The 24,876-nt window shown below is 38.6% G+C and overlaps 1 protein-coding gene across 16 annotated transcripts in view; it reads right to left on the bottom strand.

Moving 5' to 3' along the window:
- LOC108696619 (calmodulin-binding transcription activator 1) overlaps positions 1–24,876 on the bottom strand; it is a 1,211,516-nt gene that overhangs the window by 48,048 nt on the left and 1,138,592 nt on the right. For all 16 annotated transcript variants that reach the window (XM_041569427.1, XM_041569428.1, XM_041569425.1 and 13 more), the window contains 5 exons: positions 7,789–7,931; positions 6,361–6,557; positions 5,025–5,103; positions 3,538–3,853; positions 2,196–2,710 (listed from right to left, as the gene is read on the bottom strand). In XM_041569427.1, the coding sequence (XP_041425361.1) occupies positions 2,196–2,710; positions 3,538–3,853; positions 5,025–5,103; positions 6,361–6,557; positions 7,789–7,931 (1,250 nt within the window). The remainder of the gene's footprint in view (positions 1–2,195; positions 2,711–3,537; positions 3,854–5,024; positions 5,104–6,360; positions 6,558–7,788; positions 7,932–24,876) is intronic.

The raw sequence follows: 24,876 nt of genomic DNA, 5'->3' as shown, positions 1-24,876 counted from the left end.
CTCATAGCACACAAAGAAAGGAACCTTTGGCAAAAATACTAACAAATTACTGGCCTGTGCCTCCATTATTGTAAGAGCAACAAAATCTGTGTGAAACACACCAATCTGGTCCATCAAATTTCCTAAAAATCAAAGAGATTTTACAACTGAAAGGGCACTGTAAAGCTTTGGGTGTCAACCTGATGATGATAAGCTATAACTCCTAGCAATAATACCTTATTGGGAAAATGTAATTAAAAGTCATAAACGGAAACCAAATTGCATGAATAAAACAAAACTTTGCATTTCACAATGCAATAGTCTTCATTCCACAATTATAACACTGTAAGTTTTAAATGGGCACTTCAATTTTTAAGATCTGTTTTTTTTTCCAATATAAATGGATGGGGTTGCTAAATACTTGTAAGTGCCTGTTGTATCTCATAGTTTTGCTAAATACTTTTAAATACTCGAATTTGCAAAAACTTCTATATACAAACCCATCTTTCTGGAGCATAGCTGCAGATGAAACCCGTATAGGGACTTTGGTAAAACCTCCATTCCGGACATCTCTTTTTTTTCTTATACTGACTGTATGTGGCCTTAATTTAATAGGCCCTCAATTCAGTTTTCATTGCTAATGGATTGAGTAAACCACAATCTGTCTACAAAACACCTTTCTTTGCACCACAAATTATATTTAAATAACACTGTGCAAGTGGCACTCCAGGCATAGCATTACATCAATTCCAAGTACAAGAGGATCTATTGGTGGGCCCCAGTCAAGGACAATTTCCATGATTTCTTTCTTATTTCACCATAGGACTGATGACATCTGTTATACTGTATTTAGCATTGTCTACAACTAATGGGCCCTTGAAGTCAGGTTCTCTGGTGGGCTCTAGGAGGCCCAGTTTGATACCAAGTTCTATAAAAGTACTTTATCATTAAAAACATCAATGAAACATCTACCATCAATCTACATCACATTGTGCAGTTAATATCTAACATTGAAACTATAGTTGCACCAAGCTTTGTTCTATCTATTTTTGTTTTCCGTGTTAGTATCAGGCCTGGCAGAAGTACACAATGTTCTAGCAGTTTTAATAAGACAGGCGAAGTGCCCTACTTATTTGATGTCTTTAATAAAAATAATGTAATACCTTTGAGGCTGGACAGGTAGATGGCCTTCTGTTATTAACACTGCAGATTTATTTACTGTAACCTGTTAAAGGTATGAACTGCTGCTATGAATGAAAGTGGCATATAAAGCACATTTATCACTAAAGCCTTGCGGCTGTCTCAAGAGGGTTTGAGATAATGAACTCCAATGATCAATCTCCAGCCACTTGGACAGAACTGCTTCCAGACTTAACAACATTCTCTTCAAGTAATGATCAAGCATCAAGTGAGACCTTAACCTGTGCCGGACTCTAAATTCACATCCCATAAAAAAAGTCTAATTTACGCCCTTGTGGCAGATTATTGGTCCATGCTTTTGGTGTGGTGTGGAACACATTAAATAATTCAACAAAAGCATTTATTAAGTTTGCTCCATTGATTATATCAGTGCCCAGGTATGTTTGTTTGGATTTAAATACTTTCAGAATACTGTCATAATATTTTGTAAAGTAATCAAACTCAGCCTTGGGTCAGTGGCAAAGACATGACAAGTTTGGCAGGAGGAAGTTTCAGTTCCTGCTCAAAAACTCTACAAACCAGTTTACAAGCGAGAAACCAAGGCCAGAAAGACTTAGGGGCTTGTTAATGAATTCTACTAAGTTGCACACAAGCTTGTGACATGCTAGCCCCAATGAAATAGCTAAAGATTTAGATTTGAACTCTTAATAATGCTTATTTTTAATGTAGATATAAACTATAAACAGTAGTATTATCACTGGTCTGTCTACATAATTTATCTTGTTATCTGACTTTCCCAGAAATTCTGGTCATTGTCACCAGATGAGACAGACTTGTCTTTGATTTAGTACCGGTGCCTGACTTCTACACAAGTCTTTGCAGGAGATTTATTGACTTTGGCAAAGAGATTATAACCTGTAAAAGTCATGGAACTTTTCCATGACTGTTGCTATTAATTTTTTTTTTTTTTTGCTGAATATATGTTTTTGGGCTCTGTAAAGCATAACAAAGCTGGCCAAAGGAAGATAAAAAGACAATTATACTTACATAAAACACTATATTTAATACATTGTTACCTGTATGTCATCCATGTGCTGTAAGCAGTCATCATTCTCCAGGTTTTCTCTGTAGGACATTAATTCAGCATCTACCATTTCCCTTTCCGACATCATTAATACATTCATCTGTTCTCTTTGCCGCAGTTTGTGGCCTACGATTTCCTTCCCCAAAGCAGATGTTTTGGGTGCTCCACTCAACTGTACAGCTGACACACCGAGGTAAAGATCTTTTGGCTTCCATTTCAGTCCTGTAGTGGCTTTGTTTGTAAAAGTATCAGGAGCACGTGGTGGCAGGTCCCTGGAGAAGTCACGCATGCCCTCATTATGGGAAAGTGCTTCTGGCAGAGATTGCTTGGTGCTAGAGCCTTGCTTTCTGGTAGATGACTGCTCCAAGCTTAGGACAGTTGAAATGACTGTCTCCTGATGCCCTTGAAAATATTCAGGGTTTAATTTGTGTTTTTTTGCTGCTGGGTAATCTTTTGGATTTTCACTACTATAGTAATTTGCAGGTTCTGATCGTGGACGGCGTAGCTCTGCAAACAAACCAAAACAGTTAATATTTATTATAAAATGTAGCGTTTTTCTGTGCACCACTTATTCTCAGTTCTAGTTTGGTGCAATAATAGATGGCAGTATACCTTTAATAATAAACTTATTTACTAAGAGTAGGTCTTTTTTTCTCCCAATGCAGTTTTTTCCCTGGTAATACAAGTGCCAAAGTATCTTCCACATAGGTGTGCTTTTGAAGCTAGATGTAAGCAATGTGCTAATATTGGGATGTGAGCAATGTGCTAATATTGGTACAAGAATTGAACCTGCTTATAAATTATACATTTGTTCATTATTGGCATCACGTGGACTGGTCATGATGGCTTCCTTACGTGCTCTCCATTAGTGTGCACCTAACCTGGTTGGCACAGGGAACCTTTTACTTAGTGCTTGGTCAAAGGCAAGTGTATAGTATAAGGTTTTTTTGGGACAATATACTGGGAGCACCAAGCAAGGTATTACGTAATAGGCTTCCCTTGTACATTGCTCTGATTGACCCTTAATTGAGGGTGACAAAAGTGGACACTATATCAGAATAAGGCATTTTTGGGGCAGGATAGATTACTGATGGTCAAATGTACAACCCCATGATGTTATTGATCATCAACTCCCATGAAAACGTTTGGTTGGAGATCAACAATCTCTGGACAGTTTTAGCATGCCCAAGCTGGGACTAACTAGGCCAGCTAGTTCTTTCCTGCCATACATTCTTTGTTTCTGTATTAATGATAACTGCTGTAGTACATATCTCCTCCACACAAAGGGAAAGTGAGTTTTTAGCAATAACAAAAATAACATAAACTTGCCTTACCTGTATTGACATTAGAAATAATTGTAACTCCCTTCTGGGACTCTTGAGAGCCAATTGTATCACTCTGCCACTGGGTTAACCAACTGTCTGTACTAGTGTCTTGACTTGGTGAACATTGTATCCTGGGATTCTGAACCATTTGTGACTGTTCCTCCCGCTGTAACTGCTCAAGGCATTCAGCCAGTTTCACGTGGCCTCTAGAGCGTGCAATGGACAGGGGAAACCTGCCAAGGGAATCAGGGATGGAGATAGCCCTCCGATCCCATTTATATAACACTACAGCAGCTTCAGTATGGCCAAGAGCACAAGCCCACATCTAGGAAGAAAAGATTTATTCATTTAAGTATTCATCTAAAACACCAGTCTTTGCAAGTGTAATTCCAACTATTGTCAAAGTACAGAAAAGTGCTACCAAATCACATGATCTTGTTTGGAGGGTACAGGTATGATATCCCTCGTTTGGAATCTATTATCCAGAAATCTATGGGACGTTCATCTCCCATAGACTCCATTTTAATCAAATAATTAAAAAATCTAAAACGTTTCCTTTTTCTCTGTAATAACAAAATAGTTCTTTATACTTGATCCCACCTAAGTTATAATTAATCCTTATTGGAGGCAAAACAACCCTGTTGGGTTTATGTTTAAATATTTAGTAGACTTAAAGTATGGAGATCCAAATTACAGAAAAACCACTTATCCGGAAAACTCCAGGTACCGCACATTGTGGATAACAGTTCCCATACCTGTATCACACCTAGATACCATGACCAAATACACAGCATTTGTAAAGGGAAAGAATTGATGAGTTTTCAAATAAGGATTTCTTTCCTGTTATTTTTTATAGAATTAAATTCTAAAACATTTTTAAGCCAAAAGTTGCCCAAAGGGTTGTTAAAGGGAAGATAATATAGGGTGACATTTGTTGTGTTTTTTTACTAGATTTGCATGCACATGAGTGAACTTGAATTGAAGTAAGTTAGGTGACCATCTTCCAAAATGGTGTCCACTATCCTCAAGGGATGGGAGAAGCTAACCCTTCATTTATACCATTTTCCATGGATTAGCCCAGATTTTTGTTGCCAAAAAAATGAGTGGGTTATCAAAACCTTTTGAACAATATATGTCCTCATTTTTTTAATTCGAAATGTTGGGATGGAGGTGAAGTGTAAATAGGTTTCTCACTAGTGCCCCCCTTCTACTGTTGAATGCCTCTCACCAAAAGCCTAAAATGTTAGAGGGATGCTGGGAGTTTAATAACAGCTATAACAGCTAGAGTGTAGCAGGTAAGTACTATTTTTCCCTAGGCCCAAGCATTTCTCCAGTGCTCAAGACCAACGCGATCTCTTATCCAAACCTGAAAGGTTTATGATTACTTGCATATTAGCTGCAAGGCAACATCTGGGCATTAAATAATTACAATTGTGCATGTGTTTAATTTCATACTCGGTAAACAGGCTGTGCATACAATAAGCAGAGAGTCTCACCAGAGGAGTACACGAGAAATGATCAACATTTAAAGGATCTACTTCTAATTCCAAATCAATACTGTCAGCATGTTTTGTTCTGAAAAGGAAAAAGAAATCGCATTAATCATTATTTAATTGTCAGATTGTTGAGCATGTCTTACAAAGAGGCAGTAATCGTTGCTTTTATTAAGTTAATGAGGCTCATGTCTATAAATGGCAACCTTTGATATGACTTGACTGATTTAGAATAAGTGTTTTAAGTGGCCTCTAAAATTAGCACAACGGCATTTATCTTTGGCAAATTCTCCTTCAGTCAGAACTGAATGCAACCGTACAGGGTAGAAGATAATGGGAACAGTGTCGGACTGTTACTCTTAGGGTCCAACAGGCAACCTGACATGCTGGGCCTGCTTTAACAACTATTAGATGGATACAGTGGCAAGCAGTATACAGGTTACATAGGGTTATAGTGGAAATAACGAAGGACTAATGGGAATTTTCTAGGCTTTGGACCCATCAGGAGATCCTTTAGTACTCTGGGAGGCCAGTCTGACCCTGAATGCCAAAATGTTGTATGCAAAGTTTCAATTTTATCTTATCATTCTGTTTCTAGAATGATTATAACTGTATAATATTTTCATTGTGTGGTGGAACAAGCAGGATATATGTACAGTACATCAACACACATTCTCTGACACTTGACAGGAGGTGCCGCACACTGAGGGGCAGATTTATCAAGTGTCGAAGTGAATTCGAGGGAATTTTCAAAGTAAAAAAATTCGAAATCCGAAGTAATTTTTTGGATACTTCGACCATAGAATAGGTACTACGACTTCGAATTTACTTCGACTTCGATTCGAAGTAAAAATCGTTCGAATATTCGACCATTCGATAATCGAAGTACTGTCTCTTCAAAAAAACTTCAACTTCAATACTTCGCCAAATTAAACCTGCCAAAGTGCTATGTTAGCCTATGGGGACCTTCACACATCGAAGTAAAATCGTTCAATCGTGCGCTTAAATCGTACGCTAAAATGGCCAAATTCGGTGAAAAATACTTTGAATACGTCAAAGTATTTCAATCCGATGGTCGAATTTCAAAGTATTTTACACTTCGAAATTCGACCCTTGATAAATCTGCCCCTAGGACTTCTATATAATTCTGAGGTTTGCAATAGGCTCCTTGTCCTGACACGCTAGCAGAGCATTCAATTAAATGTAAAGATGTGGAAGTTGCCTAAACCTGTATGATATTGGAACTATTCATTTGCCATTACTAACTGGAATATAAGTTAATGTCAGGATATCATGCCATGTGTTATTCTCCACTGCGGAAAACACTTTTCACCCATACCTCCATTTGATTAGGGTCTGAATAAGCGTGGCATAACCCTGGGCAGCAGCAAGATGCAGAAGCGTCATCCCTCTGAAAGTCTTGGAGTGGATCAGGTGCTTGGATTTTGCCCAGCAAGCTCGACTCATCATCTTCTCACAAACAAGCACCACTCGGCTTTCAAAGCAGCTTCCTATGGAGCCAGTCCCAGCAGCACACTGCAAATAATCAACATGTGCTCAGATATTTGCGCAGTGATAAACCAAATTAGCTTTCTGCCCATTTAACTAATATGGCCAAAATATTGAATATGGAATTTTCTAAAATAAACTGAAAGATTAAAATACATCCAACTGGAAATGGCACCAACATTTTTGAACCACTCCCATGTGACCATAAATTCTTAATATTCCATATCTGATGTTAGGAACTGTCAAGTTTGCAGCCAACACAGACCATCTGCACTGATAGCTGGAGTAGAATGAGTATAAAGAAGCGAAAAATGGAAATCCAGCTCACCAGAAGGGTCCATCACAATACTTAGCATTTGTTTCAGCATATTACTTAGTCTTCCTCGTATCATTGTGGATTTTGCCCTAAAATGTTCTGCATTCATTCTTTAATTTGTTGAGGCGTTTATTTTGCAATTTTGTTTAGAAGTCAAGCTGAAGTCTTGACTATTAAACGAATGATCATTTACTTGTATAATAAGAAACTGTGTACATGGTTATAGTGCTGTGCACAAATGTACAGTTTGCCCAAAATTAGCTGCACTTTGGCTAAGTGTAATACAAAGAAAATGTTTTTATCACATGGTCTAAGGAACCCTTGTGCAACTACAGACATATTCTTTGTATTGTAGCTCTCTCCAGTTAGGACTAGCTACATGAAATAATACGTTTTACTAGTGTGTTTTTCACATAGACCTGAAAACCTAAGACCCTGTTTTGGGTCTCATTCTGAATAACTCCTGAATTCAGTGTCAGCTTACAGTGTCCAAAAGAGAACCAACTGGTAATAAAGGATAGCAACCACATGTGCCCCATTTTCTAAAGCAGTGATCCCCAACCAGTAGCTTGTGAGCAACATGTTGCTCTCCAACCCCTTGGATGTTGCTTCCAATGGCCTCAAAGCAGGAGCTTATTTTCAAATTCCAGGCTTGGAGGCAAGTTTTGGTTGTATAAAAACCAGGTGCACTGCCAAACAGTAAATGTAGGTTGACAATCCACATAGAGGCTACTAAATGGCCAATCACAGAACTTATTTGGCAGCCCAAGTACTTTTTCATGCTAGTATTGCTCCCCAACTCCTTTTACTTCTGAATGTTGCTCACGGGTTCAAAAGGTTGGCGATCCCTGTTCTAAAGAATACCCCTGGTTTATTTTTACTCCAGAAGGTTACAATAACACATGTGAAGTATAAAGTTAACAGAAATATGAATACACTTACTTGTGCTTGGTTTCCTCCACTATTGGCTCCACCACCATTGCCTCCTCCAACACTCTGCTTATGTTGCTGAGCGCCTGTCATCTCAGCCATTCTCCTTTCCATCTGCTCCAAACGTTCCAGGATTGACATTCTAAATTGGTTATCTGAGTAAAGTAAGAAAGAATGATTCATCTTGTTGCCTAGAAGACTGTATTCAAGCAAAGTATCAGTCAATCATTTTTATAACATTTGGTAGGGTAGGGTCCTTCAGAATTGCACATTTTAAGAACCCCTTCCTTATCTTTGTGCTGCCATTGGAATTTTGTATTCCAGATTTGACCCCCTAGCTACCTTAAATCGGGCCTTAACTAATATGAATAAGGCAATGTCATTCAAAATAGAAAATTATTGTGGCTTTATTTCTGGAATGTGTAACAATTTGGACAAACATGTTATCTTATTGGTACCAGTTCAGAACAGAGACCAAAAGAAACACTAGGCATATTGCATATTGCGTTATGTCCTGGCTGTGTAGCTAAAAGTATCATTAACTGCACTCTATACATTTAGCACTTTCCTTAACATTTTCCGGGAAGGCTAACAGCTCCCTTTGCCAAATTATCATTTTGCACATTTTGTAGTTGTGATATCACCATGATTAACATCTACCCACCACTGACAAAAAATGTGTACAAGTGATTACTAATCTCTCACTCTTCAGCTGAGCTAGAACTTCATTGGTCGCTTAGAATTAAACACTGGAGCTGAGTTGCTCATGAACACTGCAGAACTGTGCAAGGCAGAGCACTCCAAGGCTACATAAAATACACAAGTTCAATGGAAGTGCAACTGATCTGGCCGAGTTAACTACAAACATACCAAAGAGAAGGGTTTGGGCAGTGCACATTCCCTGGTCCCCTGTTTAACTATTTATGATCATAAAAATGACAAGCCACCATGCACATTAAGGTAAATCCCATATGGTGGTCCTACCTATTTACCTCTGGTCACTTTTTGTAGGCTGGTACCTCCCTGCATCATATTAATTCTTGGAATAAGTCCCTCCCAACCAAAGGACTGGTCTCACAGGGCTTAAAACTCCCTGCCATTAGTTTTTTAGAGAGACTGCCAAAACCACAACACTGTTTTCACAGTCGGTTCTGGCTAGAGCACACTCTGCAGATTTCAGTGCAAAATGCAATGTGTTTCAACGGTGAGATCTGCCGCGTGTGTTCTCGTGGGAGACAGCAAAATGGTTCCAGATGCGAACAGAAGAGGGAGGCTACTGCCTGCAGTAGGGGCTGAAATTAGCCTGCCTTGTGTAGCCTTATTAAGTGAGACATTGCCCAGACCACCACTCATTTTAAAAAGACACAGGACCACCTTAATATAATTACATTTGCATAAAGCATTTAGCAAGCCCAGCATTCTATGGTATATGGTCTATATGATACCTGACCTGATTTTGTGCTCAGGGTTTAAGAACCTTTCTATAGCACAGAGCGCAGTGTTATTTACTAATGTAGTGTAGTGCTTTCTTATGCCTTATTGTAATCGGAATTTTTTATTTCACAATTTTGAAGCCATATGAAAGTATATTCTTTAGATAACATGCAAACACAAACCTATCTTATAGCAAGAGCGGAACATAGATATACATGTGCATTCACTGATATAGAAATACATAGTACTCAAGACAACATTTAGAATAGATTTATAGGCACTTGCGTGGGTTGTTTACACAAACCTCGCAACATTTTGTAAGCATAAAGAGGGACAAAAAGATTTGCCCCAATTTTGACCACGCCCATTTTTGTGACCACACCCCCTAATTACCATGTCCATTTTACAAAATTTGGCAGGTTATGAAAGTTTGAACACATTATGTGTTATTACAGTTTTGCTAATGAAGATGAATTGCAGGGCAGGGGCACACGGGCAGATTCGGGGAGATTTAGTTGCCTGGTGACTAATCGACTTTTCTTCTGGGCGACAATCTCCCTGAACTGCCTTCCCCCTGCCTTCCGCCTACTATAATGAGAAAACACCAGCGCAATGGCACTTGCGGAGCTTTGATTTCCGGAGTTGCCTCACAAGGAAACTTCGGGCGACTTCGGTAATTGCCGCAGGCGATTTTTCATTTTAGTAGAGGGAAGGCAATTCGGGGAGATTGTCGCCCCGAAGAAGAGGCGATTAGTCGCAATGTGACTTAAGCTCCCCAAATCTGCCCGTGTGCCCCTGCCCTTGAGTTGTGTAAGTTCTTATGTTATCTAAAACCGTTACAAAATTATGTTAAGTATGTATTCTGGGCTCTCTGCCTAGAGCCAATTAAGTTAAAAACAATGTATCTATTTCTGCCATTTCAGTGCAACAGATCAAAGAGAAACTCGGGACATATCAGTATATATCCAGGACTGCGGGTTGAGCTGTCAAAATCGGGACTATCCCACTCAAAACGGGACGGATGGGAGGTATGCTTTACATCCCCTTTAAGATTAGTGACCATAAAATAATACAATACAATATTTTAGTTAGAGAAAGTTCTATAATATAAGAAGTCATTTGTACTGCCTTCCACATGAATAGAGAAGATATGATGTATTGGGCATCAAGTGAAAACTTATGGGCAAGATCCAATTTGAGGAGAAAAAAACTTTTCTCCTAATTGAGTTCCAGTTTTCCCATAGATTTTAGAGTTTTCATGTGATAAACAGTAAGGTGAGTTTTTCTCATTGCATACCTTCCTATTCAATGGGAAAATCCTGAATTGAATTAAGAGAAAAGCCTTTCTAATCAAAATTGAATCTGGCTCATTATATCTACCCCCCCTTTGAAAAGATTCACTGTAAAACATTTGGGAACAGGTTCAGAACTTTGTAACAGCTGCACAATTACTCTTGTTATATCCAGTAGCGCTGCTTTTATGTTAATGGATTTCTGCCCAAAATATTGATAGACAAAGCAGTTGTCTGCCAAGACTTTTCAAGCATCCTGAGACTGACAGCAGCAGCTAGCAGGGATATCAAAAGAACTGTATTTCACATAGATTGCTTTCCAGTGAAAACTTAAAGGCTAACCAACTAAAGATACGGTGGTTCTGGGAATTCTTTTCCAGCTGCTTTGCATTCTGGCTTCTAGTTCAAAAGACGATGGGCAGCCAAATGATATCTTACTTGGAAAGCGGTTTAGAATGTGATCCATCCTCAAGATTTGGGAATTGTGAGGGTTTGTGCAATATTGGGTAAAGTCCTTCTGTTTTTTTTAGCAAACACCCGCATAAGGTATTGTGCATAGCCGGCATACAACTCTGCCCTCTTTTTATTTTGCAGGCCAATTATTAAAGCTGCGCATGAAATAGGTGCAGCTTTAATAGACCCTGTAATACGCAGCGTAGGGACACTTTCACTGGCTGTTAGCTCAACTGTACCCAACCGTAGGCCAAAGAAAATAGCAACATCTGAATGATGACCATCACAGGAATTTTGTGTAATGTGCATTCTGGCTCAAGCCATCATGCTTTACAGAGAGATACAAGTTGGCGTATTGTCCTGTGTAGAAACCTTAAAATATATTGTGGTATTTTGTAGGGTACTGAATTCAGGATTTATTATAACTGATGGTCAGTGACAACTTACAAAACAGAACTTGCCCAGAGCCAAGGAAACCGATCTACTCAATTACCTGCAGTTGGATCAATTCTAACCTACTATGTTAAATGACTTACTGACACAGATATAGACTTAAACAGATTTCAATTAACACAGGCCAACATACACACTCTCAGACTAGGTATTAAATGCTGTTTTAACTCCAGGTCCACCCACTGTATCAATCCTTCCTGAACTATATATCCTTGTTGAACAGAGGGATGTATTTTTACAACAGGTAATTGGTTACATACACAGATTAAAGTGGCCGGTGCGATGTTTGCCCCAATATTGACAAATGGAAAAGTGTAATTTAATATTAAATATAATCTGTAGCCCTTGTGTAAAAGGCAGAAGACCTTTATCAAATTGAACTTGGGGACTGATTTAATAACAAGGGTGCTATCAGGGGTGCTTCGCCAATGAGGCGAGTTGTCGCCTCAGGCGGCAGCGCCCCACTAGGTACCAGGGGCAGCAAAAATGCTGCTCCTGGTACTTTAAGAGTGGATTTCCGGGGGAGGGGGGCAGCAGCGGAGGGGCCAGGATCGCCTCTGGGTGCTATAACGTACTGCACCAAATTCCATTTGTGCTGTGCTGTTACCTTTTTGTGTTTATCTAACTTGCAGCAGACTGACCAAAACTATTTGCTAACTGCTTGCTATGGTTAACTGCACTGGTTTAATTTAGAAACTATGTTGGTAAAACCAATACTGAATGCTAGGGACCTGGGGTTTTCCAGAGAACAGGTCTTGCCATAATCTCCATTTAAAAATCTAAAAAAAATACAAAAAAAAAACTATTTAAACATTAGTTAGACCCAATAAGTTTTGCGTCCACTAAGGATTAATTCTATCTAAGTTGGGATCAAGTTATGGTTTTATTAAAGAGAAAAAGAAATAATTGTTTTTAAAAATGATTTTTTGTATCAGGCAAGACCCAAAAAATACAGGTCTTCAAGCTGTTCAGAGTGGTTTTCAATGATCCCTTTTAATACACACAGAGAGAGAGAGAGAGAGAGAGAGAGAGAGAGAGAGAGAGAGAGAGAGAGAATGGTTAATTGTCCAGTTGGATTGCAAAGCTAATTCTGAGACTCATCTCTCTCCCAGGAGAAACCTCCTGTACACATTCACATGCACACAAAACATGTATATAAATGTTATTTCCAAAAACACTGTATTTTTTTTTTACTAAATGTCATTTCCAAAAACACTGTTTTTTTTTTTTTACTAAATGTCATTTCCAAAAAAACATTTGTTTTTGTTTTTTAACTAAAAGTCATTCCCAAATTCACTGTACATAATTTCACCCCATTAGGCTCAACATGAAGGTTGTTACATAGGTGCTATATTAATAAGCATGAAAAAGAAAGAGCGGGCAGGAGTAGTGAGAGAGAAGCACAACAAAGAGGGTCAGTTCCAACATGTAGCGCTATTTCTCAGAGATGCCTTTGTTGTGTTAGTGCTGCAGTGTGCTGCAGTGCAGTTGATGTCATCTCCTCCTACTATGTTATTCTCATGCACAGCACGTCCTCTGCAGAGACTGACATCTGACTGACATCACTGGGCTCGGCCCCCTTCTCACAACATCCCCGTGCGAAACAAAACAATGATTCTCCATCGCTCCGCTCCCTGCTGCCAGGTGCCAGGAAATGTATCACACGTTTGGCGCAGTGGATCATTGTTTCCCTCTTGTTAAAGGATCCTGATTTATAGCACATCTCGCTCACTCTATTATGCTGTCTTCTTCTGCCAGTAACAACAGATTCCCTCTAAGGCAAAAGTTAACATTACACTGATAGGGGGTCATTTAGGAAACGCTGGTCGGGTTTTTTGGGGAAAAACATTTTATTTTAAAACTCACATTTTATTTTAAAACTCACATTTTTCGAGATTTATTAAAGCCTGATGCTGCAAAAAGACTGAATCCTGCCGAGAGACCTGTCGAGATTGTGAATAAGTCAATGGCAGAGGTCCCTATCTTATTTTGAAGTTTCTGTGGTCTGCCCCGGAATTAACTCAAAGATCCGACCATAGGGCAAAAATATGAAAAATTTGGGCTTTTCGGGAACCCCCCCACCCAAAAATAATTGTGCGATTTGGGTTTTCACTCAATTTTATTGAGTTTTATCCGAACTAATTGAATCAAGCTTTTTTAATAATAGATAACATAAAATCAGGTATGGGTCGTGGTTTTTTTATTTAAAAAATAAGATAAATTCAGATTTTAGTAAAATAACCCCCTTAATGTCCCAGTTAGAGAGATAGTATATCCGAATGACAAGTCAACAAAATACTGCACCTTGCCAGTCACCATCATTCCAAGGCATTGTCTTTGATTTCATTAGGAAGGTTGGATCAGGGAGATCTGCAGAAACTTTACTATGGCACCCCAAAGTATATATAAAGGGATGTCCCTACCATGTTCCAGACCCATCTCTGTTCTTTCAGTTGGGTTTGAACCATAGCAGAAATTGTACAACCCCAGTCCATCACTGACGCACCCTGAAACATCACCGTCCCCTTGCCAAATTTCAAAAGATGTCAACCCTAAACAAGAGTGTACACCCCAGTATGTAGTAAACAGCATTAGTGGCTACAACATATGCCCAATGCAAAAAATATGCCCAATTTGCATTGCAACAGTTAGAAATGCTTTGTGTGTTTTGTTATTTGCGCTAGTTTGTAGAGAATGGAATAAAATGTCTTGCTGAAGAAGCAGTTACTTTGTGGCAAAAAATCATGTCACTTTCAAGCAAGTGTTAAAAACGCACAATGCTCAATTCAAATTTGCAATGCAATATAATGGTTTACATTATTTTTATTCTTACTTTTGCAAGTTTGTATTCCTTTATTTCTTTTCGTAGCGTACTGCCATGTATTTCAATATTCACTGGAAGCAACGCTACTGGTGTGACACAACTAGGGAGGAACATTCCTGGAAATCTCAACACAATATGCCCTCTCAGCTTACACTTCATACTTCTGCTCCTCTTCTTCTATATGCTCTCTATGCCTTCTCTCTCCATAACTTCCTCCATCTCTGTACCCCTCCACCTCCTTGCACCACCTCTTTCCCCTCTCTGCATCCTCCAACTTCTAACACCTATATCTGTGCCTCCTCCTTCCCCAATCTTTGTGTGTTCTGTACCTCATTCCTGCTCCTTTGTGCATCACCTTGCTTCCTCACTGAGCCTTCCCTCTGCTCTTTCCCCCATCTCTGTACTCTCTGCTCCTCCCAGCAGTTCAATGAACTGGCAATTATTGCTCATATTAACTGCTGCAAAGCACTTAAAAAAAGAGAAATGAAAGGTGTGCAGTGAATCATAACTCATTATTTAGTGTAACTACTCTTAATGAATTGATTGATTGAACTAGTGAAACACCTACATTTAAATCAAGATTTAGTAATTAGGTTATGGGGAAAAATTCAGTCAGGCTGAATTTACAGTTGAGAATTACATGCATGTAAAGCAACATTTGAGAAGCAACTATTTAGATAAAGGTTGTCTTTCTTTTAGAGAGAGAGGTTATAGTCTAAGTGCATGAACCATATGGCTATAAGCAGCATACCCATATGGAGAAGTCTTCTTAGGACCTGATCCTGGAACTCTCTGACAGCAGTGATTTAAACAGTGGCCATTTCTTCTCCAGATTCCTTTGTCATCTGTCGCTGAGTATATCAGTTCCAATAAATCTTTGCTTCAGGCTACCCTATGCTTCTGCAGGGTACGTGATACGTAATACTCAGTCAGAAAAGGACGTTTATTGATTCAGTGCACCAAGCTCAGAATACCTGCATAGCCTTCATAAGCTTCAGGCAAATGTCCATTGCTTACATAACAGCTTTACACAAACATCATTGACATATTTTGATTGCATATACTTGACCAACCATTTAATTGGTTGTCCATGCACAAAGAAGCATCAACTGATTGGACAATAATATAATGGCATCACTTATTGTGCAGCAAAGAATTCAAGCCAAGGGGCTCTTATCACAACTTGACCTTTGTTCTGATATCTTAAAGCTATATGTGCTGACATGTTGTTTGTGTCAAATTGGTTTAGGATTTTCCAGAATAGTATGTGATATGCTAGCATCAGCATAATAATTGCTTATTTCAATAAACGCACATACCTCAGATTAAGCATTGCATACTGAAAGCTGCTTGACCTGTTTCTGAGGCCTACAGAGACAATCGCGGCACTAACACAAGGCACGAGTGACATTTACCTTTGGTTCTAGTAAGATATAAGTTTAAAACAAAATGTCTTACTTGTTACAGGAACCTCTAACTTCTGTATACGCAGTGAATAGTTATACAGTATAAACATGGCTGCAATCCAGATAACTTCAGCAGTGAATCTTCCTTGTGGTTACATTGCAGGCCTAAGGCAGCCATTTGACAGTAAAAACTCCTCTCAAGTAAGTTTGGTAAGACTGAAAATGGATGACTACAGCTCCTTTATAGACTGCTATAAATTTGATGACATTACATTACTACTAATAAAACAGTATAGCTCCATTGCATTCAAGGACTGAGGGAACATTTCTGTTCGGCTGGTAATGAAAACAGTACAGCAATGCAGTCACAAATAATGTCTTCACATGAAGCTACTATAAATTGACTATAAACCAAGTCCAGTCAGCAAGTAGAATTTTCCATATCTGGACTCTAATCAATATTTGTGTATGAATATAAGCTGTGAGTATTTATTTGTTGCCCTTATTGCTTCCTGTTGTGTTTCTATTATATTATCTCCTGCCCAGAAACAGGGGTGGTCAAAGGAACACCAAAATCTTCCCTCCAGTTATGATACCATAAGCATTTGTAACAATTGATAGACCTTGTATACAACTAGCGTATTAGCTACTTTGATATTTTGCTTTTTAATGTATAAAATGGATTGGGATTAACAATAACCAATTAAAGCTGTAAATTATTTTTCAGACATTTAGAAGAATGTTATTGTTGCCTGATATGGCCCGGTCAGATGAATCTTGCTAGAGTGAGCTAAAGATATGGATAACCTTGGCTAAAGGGAAGTCTGACAAGTCTTCAGTAAATAAGGCTAGGTGTCACTTACTGTTTGACCTTCTGCAACTTACTTGTCTGGCAATTTGCCTGACAGTTGAATGGCTTGCAATGCAGATTGAGGTCTCCATGTCTTCCTAGAAACAACCCTAATCACAGATGTCCCTTGCCTAGACCCATAGATGAATACTGACTGTCATTGTGCATCTGGTCCTAGCTTAAGGGAAAAAATAATTATATTGTTCTTGTAGGAGCCATAATGGGATAAATGGGTTATCCTTACACAATGTCAACCATATATGACTGATTACAAATGGATTTATTGAACTGCCTACTCCACTAAAGGCCATTTTTTAACCCAGGGATCTTAAACTATATATAAGGACCCCAAACTGGGTCCATATGCTGCTTCAGCTGATTCTTAAAGGGATACTGTCATGGGAAAAAAACTTTTTTTCAAAATGAATCAGTTAATAGTGCTGCTCCAGCAGAATTCTGCACTGAAATCCATTTCTCAAAAGAGCAAACAGATTTTTTTATATTTAATTTTAAAATCTGACATGGGGCTAGACATTTTGTCAATTTCCCAGCTGCCCCAAGTCATGTGACGTGTGCCTGCACTTCAGGAGAGAAATGCTTTTTGGCAGGCTGCTGTTTTTCCTTCTCAATGTATCTGAATGTGTCTCAGTGGGACATGGGTTTTTACTATTGAGTGTTGTTCTTAGATCTACCAGGCAGCTGTTATCTTGTGTTAGGGAGCTGTTATCTGGTTACCTTCTCATTGTTCTTTTGTTTGGCTGCTGGGGGAAAAAGGGAGGGGGATGATATCACTCTAACTTGCAGTACAGCAGTAAAGAGTGATTGAGGTTTATCAGAGCACAAGTCACATGACTTGGGGCAGCTGGGAAATTGACAATATGTCTAGCCCCATGTCAGATTTCAAAATTGAATATAAAAAAATCTCTTTGCTCTTTTGAGAAATGGATTTCAATGTAGAATTCTGCTGGAGCAGCACTATTAACTGATTCATTTTGAAAAAAAAAATTTTTCCCATGACAGTATCCCTTTAAGGTGGCCATAAAAAGGGAGATCCGCTTGTTTGGCAATCGCCAAACGAGCGGATCTCTCCCCGATATGCCCACATTGAAGTGGGTGATATCAGGCTGATCCGATCGTGGGCCCTAGAGAATAGAGGCCAAACGGGCGGATCATGGGACGGCATCAACGAAAAGATGCGGCCATAATTCGACTGGATTTTTTAATATGCCCAATCAGCATCTGCCCGATTTATGGCCAGATATCATTCTGGGACGCCCGTCGGATGGCCCTACACGGGCCAATAAGCTGCCGACTTGGTTTGTCGGCAGCTTTTATCAGCCCGTGTATGGGGGCCTTTAGAACTTGATTAAGGTTCCGCAGGAAAAATGTGAAGAAACCATTTTAAAGTCAATGCTCCAGGTTTGGACTTCAAATAAGCTTCAAGGAAGAGATTCAACTTTGACTTCTGTATTCTTGGAATATTGTTTCAGTTAAATTAATAAGCAATCGTTCATACTCATCCAATGCAGTTTATATTGTGAAGGAACTAAAGACAAGTGGATGGATTACGTATACAATGTGCCAACTACTCATGGCATGGAACATGGATCACAAAAGCAAAATACAACCTTTTCGGGTGAGCACACACAAGGAATGGTTCCCACCCCCACAGTCTAGTGTGCTGGTTTATATATCCATCACACAGACACTAAGCTTTAGCAGGAAGTATTGAACATTATTTGGGTTCTGTTTTGATTCTGGGCCTTCACTTTACTTAAATCACTGTTATCTATTCATTTTTATTTTTAGTGTATTTTTATTTTTAGTGTATTGTATTATTTTTAGTGTATACATGATGATATGCAGATTTGAAATATATTCCAAACACTGTCACTTTAGTACTATTTGATACCTGCATTAACAGAAAAGTATCCCTTAGTGCTCAGTGCAGACTTATATACAAAGTTAAGGCACTGACTGTGTCTGGGAGAAACTGATTACCAGAAATAGAGCCAGCAATGTAATGATGGACATAATGGTGTAGCACGGTGCTTTATATGAAGAAGTTATGTGTGGTTTATTGCATTGCTACAGGACAGAAATATATTTTCCAAGTAGTTTAGGTAATGACATCAGCAGCATTTCATCAGTCTTCCAGTAGTCTCGTATGAATGGAAAGAGCAAGCCATAAATAGAGATCTAATCTAGGCTCACTTTTGCACTGTAACTCCATGCACTATAAATGATGTCTTCTCTACAAGGTGATAAGTGGGAAACACTACATTCATTGGGACGCCACTATATTTTAAAAAATGGCAGTATCAAGGTTACAATCATATTTTACAAAGTACTGGTCATTTAACATAACAATGTATTTATTTTTAAAATATATTTTAGTAATGGAGCAGTCAGTTATGCACACGGCATTTAACCTGGAGCTCAAGGCCAAAAATGGACTTTGGCACAGCACCCTCCAAACTCATTATCCTAAAACTTGTGCTTCATTTTTGTTGTTTATGCTGGTAGGTCCTAGAGCCCATGTATGGCAGGTACTACAGCCCCAGAATGGATTGACCTTCATGCTCTACTCTGCAAAAAACTGAGCAGCAAGAATGTTCTTTACTACGTTTATAGATATTATGTCATGACTTGCAAGGACTGATTTAAAGGGTTTCAGGGGCATAATAGACATGCAACCTGTTATCCAGAATGCTTGAGACCTTGGGTTTTCTCGTGGAACTTTCTGTAATTTGGATCTCCATATTTTAAGTCTACTAAAAAATTATTTAAACATTAAATAAACCTAATAGGATTGTTTTGCTTTCCATAAGGATTAATTATATCTTAGTTTTGATCAAGTACATACTACTGTGTAATTATTACAGTGAAAAGGGGAATTATTTTTAAAAATCAGGATTATTTGCTTATAATGGAGTCTATGGGAGATGGCCTTCCTGTAAATTCGGAGCTTTCTGGATAACGGGTTTCTGGATAATGCATACCATACCTGTATTACATACAGTAACATGTATAATTTACCTGGATTTTTAAATTGCACCCCAGTAGCTAGAGTATATGCCACATTCTTGTAATAGTTTAGTTTTTATCACTTTTATTTATCACAGTCTGTGAAATTGCCCCAGGGTCCTCTCTAACCATTGATTTCTGACAGTAAAAAAAATATATATATTTATTGGCCCTCTGTTTTATTGGATTTAATCTCAAAAAATGCTTTCTGAGATATTTTCTCTCTCAGTTGTTGCTTTTCTTCAGTTCCATAGAACTCTGTTTAGTAATTAACTGACAGAGCTTGGCAAAGGGGTTTTAATTACTGGTGATCCCAGAAGGAAGCCAGATCTCCACTGTGGAAATGGCTAATGTGGATTTTTATGAACCTATAACAACACTACAGGGTTGTTCAGTCTAGCTAATAGTATAGAGGAAAGTTTATGTCTTACAAAACCTGTGCAATAATTAATTGTGTGTTTTTCTGTCTAGTTTTTCTACATATCTTCACTTAAATTTGTGAATCCCGGGTAAAATTCTATGGCACATAGCAAAACATGTATCTGCTGAAGAGGTCAAAGGACAGATGTTCTGGGGAGTTGTAATATAGAGTAGAGCATAGGACTGTATGGTAAGAAATAATTAAGGAAAAATAGAGCTCATTGTGACAACAATTTGCCATTTTTTAGCCACAATTCAATATTCTTGTCCAGAATTCCAGTGTAATTTGGGGATGAGCAAAATCTATACCTATGACTATTTATAGTCGTTGGTATAGATTCCATAGGGGCAATTTAATACCCCTCTCCCAGGGGTTGTTACTCTGATTGGGACTTTTTTTGCACACTGCTTGGGGCATTATAAAAAACAAAAAGTTACCGTTCACTAAATAAGATACAAGTTACACTGGCATAAGACCCTTGTGCCAGAGTGTGCTACACCTTGGTTTGTGCACAGTGCAGAAAAGAGACTAATCTAAATAGATCAGGCTCTATATCCACCTGGCCATGCCCTATTACACTCAAATACCACCCTGATCTGCCACAAACCGTGACCACTCAGTATAGACGAGAACAGCCCCTTCTTAATGTAATAAAAAGGCCTTTATTCAAACATGGCACAGACCAATAGTAGCAACGTTTCAAGCCATCTATGTCTCTTTATCAACAAACCGTGACCACTCCCAAAAAGACAATATACAAATATAGTATACAAATCTGGACCTTGCATTTGTCTAATCCCCCCACTGGGGCCTGGAACCTGATGGGACTCCCCTATGTCCCCTTGCAAGTGTGTCTTGGTTTAAATCAGTGATCCCCAAACAGTGGCACTTGAGCAACATTTTGCTCACCAACCACTTGGATGTTGCTCTCGGTTGCCTCAAAGCAGATGCCTAGTTTAGAATTCCAGGTTTGGAGGCAACATTTTAATTGCATAAAACTAGGTGTTCTGTCAAGTGGAGCCTCCTGTAGGCTACAGTCCACATAGGGGCTACCAAATAGCCAATCACGGCCCTTATTTGGCTTCCCGTGGGACTTTATTCATGCGTATTTGACTTTTTTTCATTTGAATATGACTTATGGATAAAAAAGTTTAGGTGGGAGCCCTGATTAAAATGTTCAGATAGTTCCTTCCCACTCTCATGTTAAGATTCCAGATCCCATTAAATTAGTTAAAAGTAAAATTTTTATGGACGAAAAAGAAATACCCAAAATATCATTTACAATCCTCCAAAGCCCCTAGAATCTTTTATACATGTGTTTTCTTTCATCTACATTTAAGAGCTGGCTTAAGCTAAGCAATGCAGACAGCAAAGCATGTTTGTCTGGAGCTAAAAAGGATACTGTTGTTGAACACTGCTAATATCAGCATCTAGATCATCCAACAATTTGGACTTCAATACAGTTACTCACAATTCTGGCAGTTTTGTATAGAATTCTCTTTGCCTGAGGAGTCAAGGAATTCATAATGTTTTTCCAATGAATCCAATGGAGCTATAAAATAATAACTCAATATTAAAAGTGTTTCTCTGAAAGGTTCAGTAGATTTTTTTCTGATGTAGTATCCCATCTTAAATATATGGGAATAAATATAATGGAAAAAAGGCTGACAATGTGAACTGTGGGGTCTATAGAAAGAGTCAGTAACATTTAGAGACAACAAAGAAAATCTGATACATTCCCTCTACTTTAGATGAAACATTTGCCAATTGTTGATGCATTTGGTTTATCCTGGGAATTATCATGGGAAATGATCCTGGAAATGTCAGCGCAGCAACTTTTTATTGTGAAGTGTTCAAAGCATAGTGTTATTAGGCGGATGAATATGTGCTCTGGGTTTGGCATTTATAATATAAAAGATTATAGAACAAAGCTAGCAGGTTACGGTTCGGAACTAGGGATACACTGAATTCAGGATTCGGTTGGGATGCAACTTTTTCCAGCAGGATTCAGATTTAGCCGAATTTAAGTTCCTGGCCAAACCAAATCCAAATCCTTACAATAATGGGATTTTTCATCACATGAAAAGGAAACTGTGATTTTAACGCATGTGCAATGTTCTTTTTAACCTTTCCTTGCCCTAATTTGCATATGCAAAATAGGATTTGGATTTGGTTTGGGATTTGGCTGAATCCAAGAATCCCAAAGTCCAAAACTACTCTGTGGTATTTTTGCCCTCCAGGTATCACAGACCCCCCCATTGGCCACCAGATTTAGTAGGCACGTATCTGCCAGCGGGAGGATTTTTTTTTTTGTGGGGGGTAATTTTAATTTTATTACCAGGTAACCGAGGGCCTCCCCCTTAAAGCTGCCACCTTAGTCACAGGCCCTCAAGTGCCTATATAGTAAATATAGCCCTGCTGCTCTGTACATAAATATATAGCTCTTATCTACAGCTTGAGCAGTAAAAGTTATTGTTAGTCGGATTTAGCCTTACACTGTCTCCCCTCGGCTTTTATTTGCCCAACTGTGGACAGGTCTGGACTGGGATTCAAAATTGACCTTGGAGTTTCAAGTACACAGGGCCCAAACAGCCCCCCACCAATCCACAACATTGTGACTGTCTATGGCAATCTTCCGCAGCCCCTCTGGCATTTGCCAAAATCCAAAGATTGCAAGGCTGACTGTGGTCCCCATTTTTGTTACTGCAAGTACTGGTTAATACCTCTGCAGAATACATAGTAAAGAAGAGGATATGAGGCTGGTGAAACAGATGCTATTAAGTAAGGCAGAAAGTGTATTGTGTGAATGAGTAAGCAAGACACAGCAAATAAAATCAGTTACAAAATGAATTGGGTAATAGGACATGGTCAATTAATGTTATGCTTCACTTCAAGATTATTTTTATTGAACGCATAATATAGATTAGCTTTCATATGTCTGTTGCAAGCTGCACCCATATATCCATCGCTGGAAAATGTGCATTTTGCAGTCATCAAATTGCACAAGCAATCAGCCATAAGTGAGCAGTACATTAAGTCATATATTGTCGGCTGTGACATGCTCAGTAATCTTGAACCCAATTATTGAGTCATTCAACCACAGTGGCTATAGACAATGCAATTCTGCTTTCAATGCAGTGTCATTACCCTAACAGGCATTAAACTGTTCTCCCTGGACACATTTCATTAAACCATTCCAACACATGGCTAGAGACACTATATAAACCAAGGCCCATCTATTCGGGCCCAATATTGCAATAGGACAGACACTATAAATCCAAGTAAATGATAACAACTCTGCAAGATAATTGTCTCTTGTATCCATATAATGTAAAAGCCCTATACAGTGCTAAAAGCATCTTATTCCATACCAACAACATTGATTAAGTCTATAAATGCGAAACACTGTAGAAAGAACGTCACAATTTGCCATCATATTACCAACAATGGAACACTTTCCAGGAATTCAAATGTAATTGTGACCACAGCAAATTTGCACCATTTTTTTGCCAGATATTAGCTCTAGCTATACCAGTTAGCACCATTCATGCATATGGCTGCAACCAGAGAACATATGGGATGGAGTGGCACAAGAGACATGGTTATGTACTTAAAGGTTATGATATGAATGAAATTCTGTAATTCAGACAGGCGTTTACATTTTAAAATAAGTATTGACTTTAAAGTCTCAAAGCACTATGGTAAGGATATGTTTGCTGTAAATATCTTACTTTTCTTTGTTTCTATGGCCACAATGTCTCTCAACTCTTTCTTGTAGAAGTTTGTAGCTACAACAATTGAGATCTAGATCTTGAAATCCAAACACGAGTTAAGGGCAGAGACACAGCTGCTATTTTGGGAGATTAGTCGCCCAGCCACAAATTCAGATCGCTTTGGCTTTCCGAAGTCGGCCAAAGTTTCCTCTTGAGGCAACATCAGGCGACTTCGGAAAAGGAAGCGTTCTGAGTGCCATCCCACTAGCAATTTTCATTCTAGCCGACGTGAAGGCAGTTCACCCAAAGAAGAAATGATTTGTCACAGGGCAACTAATCTAATCTCCCGAAATAGCAGCGTGTATATATACCTGTATATATATATATATATATACAGTATTAATGGTGGAGACCTGACTGATGGCCATTTAGGGTCAGATTTGGTCTGAATACTTAGTTGGTCTCCTAAATGTATCTAGAAGACCAATTGTGAAGGCTATGTATTTGCTGCCCTAAAACTATTTTAGAATACAGCAATGGTTTCTTATATCTGTAACCTTGTCATGAATTAACAGGTCTATATGGTGAAACTGAACGGATGGCTAGGGCACAAAAACTCTCCAATAAATTTATATGGGGTGGAAAATCCTGCAGGTTGCAATCCACCCCAAACTTTTTACATAGGTAAGTAACCAGTGGCATGCAGGGACCTTATTTCAATAGGCAATAATTAGTGTTGAGGTTATATCCCCTTAAATTCATTGTACTTCTGACCAGGCATGTTTCCCTTTAAACATAGTTCAATGCGCCTTTCTTTAATTTGCAATGCGTCACACAATCGCAATACAATCATGAACCTCATGATTTACTGACATTTAATACTGTTCTGTCACATATTTTCATTTTTTTAATTAGCTGCACTGCAAAGCTGTTGTGTCATATTTAAATTGAGTTTTAGAACACTAATTTGTTTTTGCTAGTTCATGTAATTCCAGATGCCTATTTAAACAAAATTGAATAGTGTCTTTCCTCTCAGGTGCTTTTCCTAGGCACAGCGAACAATTTTGATTATGCCCATTAATTCCAAGGTCTGAGTTACTCATCTGGTCGGCTAAAATACCGAAACTATTATATAAAGCCTCATACTACAGACAGTTATTTATCATTACCCGGTATATTATAGGTGTTTGGTATTGTTTCCCTTTGTAAGATTCATGAATGCTCTGC

This window comes from Xenopus laevis, chromosome 7L (genome assembly GCF_017654675.1).
Source record: "Xenopus laevis strain J_2021 chromosome 7L, Xenopus_laevis_v10.1, whole genome shotgun sequence".
In the NCBI taxonomy this organism is placed as follows: Eukaryota; Metazoa; Chordata; class Amphibia; order Anura; family Pipidae; genus Xenopus; species Xenopus laevis.
Note: the sequence above shows the minus strand (reverse complement) of the source record. Positions and strands in the feature narration are given on the sequence as shown.